The sequence below is a fragment of the Athene cunicularia genome, assembly GCF_003259725.1.
Source record: "Athene cunicularia isolate RWA chromosome 25 unlocalized genomic scaffold, athCun1 chr25_part1, whole genome shotgun sequence".
NCBI lineage: Eukaryota > Metazoa > Chordata > Aves > Strigiformes > Strigidae > Athene > Athene cunicularia.
Window position 1 is genome coordinate 932,456 of NW_020799134.1, and position 7,017 is coordinate 939,472.

General features: G+C 55.0%; 1 protein-coding gene across 1 annotated transcript; it reads right to left on the minus strand.

Moving 5' to 3' along the window:
- Window positions 1-9: 9 nt before the first annotated feature.
- On the minus strand, window positions 10-6,600 carry ETV3 (ETS variant 3). Its single transcript, XM_026864045.1, has 3 exons — window positions 6,366-6,600; window positions 4,148-4,263; window positions 10-1,542 (listed from the first exon to the last, which is right to left on the minus strand). The coding sequence occupies exons 1-3, from the start codon at window positions 6,395-6,397 to the stop codon at window positions 371-373; spliced, it is 1,320 nt and encodes a 439-aa protein (XP_026719846.1). The 5' UTR covers window positions 6,398-6,600; the 3' UTR covers window positions 10-370.
- Between the last annotated feature and the right edge of the window lie 417 nt (window positions 6,601-7,017).

The window sequence follows — 7,017 nt, forward strand, 5'->3', positions numbered from 1 at the left end:
AAAAAAAAAAAAGGGAACTAGATGAATTCAGAGATTCCTGCTTCTATAAATACTAGAGCGCATATAAAATAGACCGTGTCTGGAGTTCCTCCGTCCCGGTGGAGGCCTCAACCCCGCCGGAGTTCATGCAAGGTCTGAAGCTCGCTCGCAAGGGCGGGCAGCTTCCCTCGCCTCTCCTCATCGGAGCAAGACACCCGCGTCTCACCTGCAATTCAACAATGAAAACAAAGAACACAAACCCCCTAGTTTCTAGAATTACCAAACCAGGCTAGCCCCAGCCCCCCGCCCGCCCCCCACGCTCTGCAACCTTGCTACATAAATACACAGATGTTTTCAGCACAGCAGCCGGACCTGCGAGCCTGCCCCGGGTTTAGGTGTCGGAGGCAGCGGCAGCCGCCACGGCCTTGGGAGCTGTGGCCAGGTGGGGGCTGCCCAGCGCCCCGTTCCAGTGGACTCGGCCGTTCTGGCGCTCCTCGGGGACGTCGGCCTGGCGGTCACCGTTCCAGCGGCGCTTGAGACGCAGCTTGGGAGGCATCAGGGCATCCTCTCTCTTCTCCTGAGCCCCTGGTTCTCCGGTGGGTTCTCGGGATGACTTTTCCCCGCTGCTCTCCCCTTGCTCCTGGGATTCTTCGGCCGAGAAGCCGGCCTGGGTGGGTGCTGGCGGGGCTGGGTGCCACGACGGGGCAGCTGGCCTGGCAAACACAGGCCCTCTCTCCTCTTCCAGGCCGGAGCCTTCCTCTCGCTCACTTTTCTCTTTTCCTTTCGCCGGTGGCTCTTCGGCCTCTGCCTCCTTGTCCATCGCGGGCTCAACCTTGACCCTGGGAGGAGGAGTAGCGAGCTGGGGGGCCGCTGGCTCCTCAGCGCTTTCCAGTCTCTCTCTGTTTTTGCGGCCCACAGGGGGAGGCTGTAGCTTGATGGGGAACTGGGGCTGCTCCTCGAGGGGCATTTGGCACTGTAGTGGCGGCACCATGAGCGGATAGCGGGGGAAAGTCCGCGGACTCAGGTGGTAGTTGAAGACGGAGCAGGCTTGCGAATGCAGGTAGTGTTTCATTTCCTCGGGGTTAAAAGAGAAGCAGCTGCTACCTGTGAAGGGGCTGAGGCCCGGAGAGGGGCTGTAGGAGAAGAGGGTGGGAGTCAGGGACAACGCAGGAGAGATCGGGACGTTGAGGACCCCGCCGCGCCCCGGCAGAGGGGACACGGCAAAGGGGCTGTGAGGATCCGGGTAGATCCCGGGCCTGGTGAAGAGAGGGAGCATGATGTCGGGCTTGCGCTTCTGGTGGTTGACGCCGCCGGCGCCCACGGCGTTGCGCGAGGCCATGAGATCCACGCCACGGCGCCAATCCGAGGAGCCGTCCTCCAGCTCCGGCATGTCCGGCTTCCTCTCACCGCCGTCCCCCAGCCCTTCGGGGTTGGATGGCACCAGGGAGCCAGCGGAGAATCGACTGGGCTGGGCATCCTCGGTGGGAGAGTGGCTGTCCAGCGGCGGGAAGTGGAAGCGGGACGAAGCGGTTGGGACGGGAGGAGCGCTCTGAGGAACGACACCTGCGGCAGGGAGGGGGGAGAGGAGAAAGAGCACGGGGGAGAGTTAAGAGCGCAGTCGCCGAGGGAGTTAAATCACAGGTAAAGAGGGCTGCGCCTGCAGGCGTTTGGAAGAGTAACACAAAAATACCACGCGCTATCAACCAACGCAGCAGACGATTAGATGGGAGGGGCCTTTCCCATCTGCTCCCTTCCCCTGCACAGCTCCAGCCTCCTCTGCCCACCTCAAAACCTCGCCACTGCCGGGGATGAATCTTCTCCACTCTCCGCCCCGGCTGAGGTTTCGTGAACCTTCAGCGCCCACTGAAATAACTTCCACTTTCAGATGCCCTCCCCTGACCTCCTCGCTCTGGTTTAACCAGAAAACGTCTCGGCGACGGCGCACGAGGAGCAGGGTTGAGCAATCGTGCTCCAACGCCACCGGCAAAAGCGCTGCTGGTAAAAAAACCTCAAGCTCTCAGGGCTGACTGAAAGTCACTGATTTGTGCTTTTCTGGGAAAACGGTTTCTCTCCAACGCTCCTGCCAGCTCTCACTGGCTCCTCTTCCACCGCCGTGCCTACGGAGCCGCCTGTCTACGACTGACTCCTGCCATAACGAGCCATATTGAGGCAAATTCTTCCACCCGCTTTTTCACCTCCACAACACACCCGTTGCTTCCCCCCAGGCCCCCCCCCTTCCCTTCAAAACCTGCGCCAGCGAGAGCCCAGAGAAGAAACCTGATTCCAGTGCCCCAAACAGGTTTGATATCCCAACCCCCAGCCCAGCCAGAAGGAAAGAAAACAGGTTGTAATTAGACAAGTGCATTCCAGTTCTCCAAACTTCTTTTTTTAAATGCATGCCCCAGAGATAGGAGGGAGTGGCTGCAAACAGGGAAAAGGAACAGCAGTGAGCAATATTGAGCTGGAACTGCCCAGACTCGTTGCTGCAAGTAATTATAGATCTGCAGTGCAGCTTCATACTACATCTTACACCCCCATGCTTTGGCTAAGGACTCCCGGAGAATACATTTCCTTCTCCCCGCTGCCATAAAGGCAACGTGTCCCACACAGGTGAAGCAGAACGTCTTTCTGAATATTTCTGTCCTCCCAGCCCCGTTTCGGGGTTGCTGTTTGCTAAGAGGGACAATGCCTTGAAATCACATTTACGCTCCTGCCCGGCCGGGCTCCCCCCCCAGGGGTGGGGAGGGACTCAGGTCGCTTCAACTGCCAAGATCAACGAGCAGCCACCGCCGAACGTAGGCACAGGCTACGCGAGGAGCGATGAGAAATAATCTTGCCCACACGTAACCTGTTTTTCTGAGCCGCCGGGGTTTCAGAGTCAACATTCAATCCCCACTTTCCCCTGCTCTCTCCCTGCTAGACGGATCTTCAAGGCTTCCCCTGGGGCACTCGGCACGAGGTGAGAACTAAGAGCTGTGAGAAAGGCCGGTTCAGGCGCCTCCGTGCTCGCACTTTCTTTGCTGTGGAGAGTTCGCCGTCTAGGGCCTCGCTGTAATGACTTCCAGAAGGGTGGTTTGTGTTGTTTTTTTTATTTCTCCTTTTTTTTTTTTTTAATGGACTCAATGGCCGCTAATTTTCCTGGTTGCGTGGTGGCTGTGCAGTTATGGAGGCAATCACCCCAGCTGCAGAAATCTAGCTACGGGGGGACTCCACCAAAAAGGAGCTTGTGAACAAAGGACCCTCTTCCAGAGAAACCACAGCAGTACTGCTGACTCTGGGACAAACCCAGACTGAACTCCTGCTACTGCTCCTGGCAAGAGACTCAAAAGGCCTTTTAGGACGAGAAGGGAACAATTATGCTCCATTCCCAAACTCTTTTTCGTTATCCTGAACGTTCTGCACACCGTCCCGCCACAGGGACAATCAAAAAAAATACCTGTGATTTTAGTCAAACTCAGCCAGGTTACTACACTCCTCTGCTGTTACGTTCCTCTGAACTAACAGTTAGTTAAGAGTTGGTTAAGAAAAGTTCCTTTTGACTTAAAAGGAACAGAACTGAAGCAAACAAGGGGCCTTTGCAGAAGCAGGGAGGAGAGCAAACTGCTGTTAAGCTGCGAACTCTCTGATAGCGCTCACATGCGTGCACCTCTAAGCTCCTTGTCAAGAAGGGTCACAATTATATGGCACCATAAACTTACGTGACAAGCATGTGAGTGAGGCAAGGTCCCTGCAACAGGGCTGAAACCCTCTTATCCCAAGGACACCCCCAGCTCGACAGCAAAGCAAAGCAAACCCACGTCAAGACAGTCCACCGAGCGAGTTCCAAGAGGAAACCAAAATTCCCCCAAGTCTCCTCCTGAAGACAACCACAGATCCCGAGGGAAAGAGCGCTCGGGATAAGGCTTTAATCGACGTTCAGACATTCCCACCACAGCAGCACTGATTGCCCTGGCAGTCGTATCAAGACTGACAGGGGATGTGCCGAGGCTCTGGGATCGCTCCCGAGGCTCCGGGGTCCTTCCCGAGGCTGCCAGGTCCCTCCCAAGGCTCCAGGGCTTCTCCTGAGGCTCCGGGGTCCCTCCCGAGGCTCCCAGGGCTGCTCCCAGCCCCGTTCCACACCCCAGGAGCATCGACAGTTAAAAGCAGCAGCCCGGACTCCTTCACTCACCATTAGGCCGAATGTTAATGAACGGGTAGTTGGGCATCACCAGCTTGTTGAAGTTGAACTTGTAGGTAAACCTTTTGCCCTTTGTCTTGTGGAGAATCCTCTTGTTGTAATAGTATCTGTTAAGGAAAGTTCAAGAGATCGATCAAAGCACGTGGCGAGATGCTGAAAGTCTCGTTTCTTTTAGCGCCACCAACATCCATCTCTGACGTAGCTACAAAAGCGAAGTCACCCAGAGGATTTAGGTTATTAATACAAGAAAATATCAGTAAATCGGGGAGTTTCCAAACAGCACTCACTCCTTTTACAACCCGGTTCTTTAGCAGTAGGTTTCAAACCATTTTACGGGTCGTTATGTTCCTCAGAAAAGGTGAGATCCTGAAGGGAAGGGAAAGCTGAACAACAGGCCAAGCCTGTACACGCTGTTCTCACCCCTGTCCAAACTGGGACCAGTGCCATGGGCTGGGGGGGGATCTCCCCTGAGCATCCCTCCCCTATTCCCACTCGCCCCAGGGCCCCGCAGCCAGAGACACTCACTCGGCGGCTCCACCTGGGCTGCGACGGCTGCGGGGAACGTTACAGGGCCTGGAGCAGGAGGGGAAAATTCAGGGGAACCTGAAAGAGGGGAACATGCACCTGGGCGGGGGCAGAACAAGACTCATGGCACCGAAAGAGCTGAGCAAAAGGGTCCGAATTACCCAGATAGCCTCAGATTTTTTTTTTTTTATTTTTGCAATCTTCCAGGCCCAGGGTATTGTAAGAGCGTACAGGGCATCAGGTGAGCTGGTTTCTGCTGCTCCCTTGCCCGCGAGCAAGTTGTTTCCCTTCTGTTCATCCATTCGGATTAAAAACACCTGGACTGTGGAGGTGCTCAGCACCACCACCACCACTCCCCCCCTTACCTTCCCAGCCCCAAACAAAAGCAACGGAGGCAGCAGGTCTAATCCCCACCGCAGCCAACTCCCCACTTACACCACCACTGTTTGTCCTCAGCCTCTGGAGTACAAACAAAGGTGTTAGGGGCGGCTCGTCGCCGCCGTTCTCTGTATTTAAGAGGCAGATTAACAGGCGCTGCCTGTTGCCACAGCGTGCTGAACCCCGGGCAGGAGCAGGGAAGGAGCCCCAGGCCCCGAACTGAGGCAGCTGCGATACCCCCAGTGCTCCTGCCCCGTCGCTGTCACACTCAGCACCAAGATGCCAAGACATGATCAGCCTTGGCAGGTGAAGGCTATTTTTCCACTCCCATGCACCAATTACAGCCTCGGTGCCATTCAATTTATTGTTTCCTTCCTGTTCCAGTATGAGACTCTTATGTTTGCTGCCTTGTTTGTCTTTGTCAGCTCCACCCAGGAGGTATCAGAGGGCGTAAGGCAGCGAAGTCCACGTTAGAGACTGATAATACCAGAACGTGTCGGGAACCTGGCCACTCCTGCAGGTGACAGCCTCGAAATGCTGAAATACTTCAGAGGGTCACGCTAGTTTTCCACTGTCTGCCTTCAAAATACACAGTGATAACTGCAAAAAATAAACCCAACTATGCAAAAATGTAAATAAGAGGGCAAAGCTGTACTGGAGGCTGAGGAGTTGTGAAGCGAGGAACGCTCAGCTCCTGTCTCGCACAAGGGGACACTCGTGGGCAAGGGGCGTCCCTAAATTTACCCAAATTTGTGTCATCAGGGCTCAGGAAACAGCCCAGACCAGGCCCTTGCCATGGGACTGACATCAAACCTCTGCCTCACACAGATTTAGCCGTAAAGAGGGAAATACAAGTTATGTTAGAAAGGGGAGTTGCTTTCTCTGAAATGGTACCCTTGATGGTGTGATAATAGAGTAACACCTCTGGTTTCCTCCCACACCTTCATTGCTCAAGCCAGCAGCGGCGATGGAAGCTGAGAAAAAGAGACAGAAAAGCTCCCCGGAAGGAAGCCATCCTGATAATAACAACCTGAACTAGAGGTGCAAATTTACACCGTGACGCAGAACGCTGCACGGTGAACTCAGGGCTCCCTCCCCCGTCTCTGTAATCACACCCAAGCACAGTCAGACCTACCCGAGCAATGTGGCATCCCGGGACTCTAAATTTGATAGAAATCTCCCAGAAATGCAGATGCCACCGAGCCCCGGGGACTGAGTATCTACAATTCGTTCCCCAAACGAGGCGGGGAAGGACGGAAGGAGGGTTTGCTGTGAGCCCCTCACCTCCACGGTAATTTCTGCTCACCTGAGCGCCCGGCTCAGCTTGTCATAGTTCATCTGGGGTTTGCATTTTCTCCTGCCCCACAGCCGGGCCACTTCATCAGGGTCCTTGATGACAAACTCCCCGTACTCGCCCTGCTGCCAGGCGATGACATGGCGGAACTCCTCCTTCTGCAGCAGCTCCAGGATGAAATGCCATAACTGGATCTGTCGGGAGCCAGGGCTGGACTCGGTCTTGTAAGCCCACTCTGGGAAATGATAACCTTGGAAAGGACCAAAAAGGAGGTTAAAAAAAAAAAATCTGAAATCACCCAGACAGCAACAGGAGCTCACAACTGTCAAGCTCTACTGAGTATTTATCGTTTTTTTTTTTCCCCCAGAGCAAGACCACAGAGCATCGCTGGGGGCTGTAACTCTGTTAAACATTCAGCGTGGAAGCAGAGAAACCCAGCTCTCCTCCTCTAGCTGCTCATTTTCTTACTCCTTTTAGCCCCCTCTCCTTGGAGAATCCCCAACCACCACAACACGGTAAAACTGAAAGGGACGTAAGCGTGAGCAGCAGCAGAAAGGAGCCCAAAAGCTTAAGACCGCGCTACAATTTGGGCTCCAGGTGGCTGAAACGAGGCAGCTAATCCAGATCGGAGCATTTGGTGTGCTGATGTTGAGGGGGGGGGGGG

Excerpts from the sequence above, each read along its gene's own strand:
- ETV3 (XM_026864045.1), bottom strand. The coding sequence starts at position 6,397 with ATGAACTATGACAAGCTGAGCCGGGCGCTCAG. Across the intron at positions 4,264-6,365 it reads AAGCTGAGCCGGGCGCTCAG|ATACTATTACAACAAGAGGA; the intron begins GTGAGCAGAAAT and ends TTTCCTTAACAG. Across the intron at positions 1,543-4,147 it reads CATTAACATTCGGCCTAATG|GTGTCGTTCCTCAGAGCGCT; the intron begins GTGAGTGAAGGA and ends TCCCTGCCGCAG.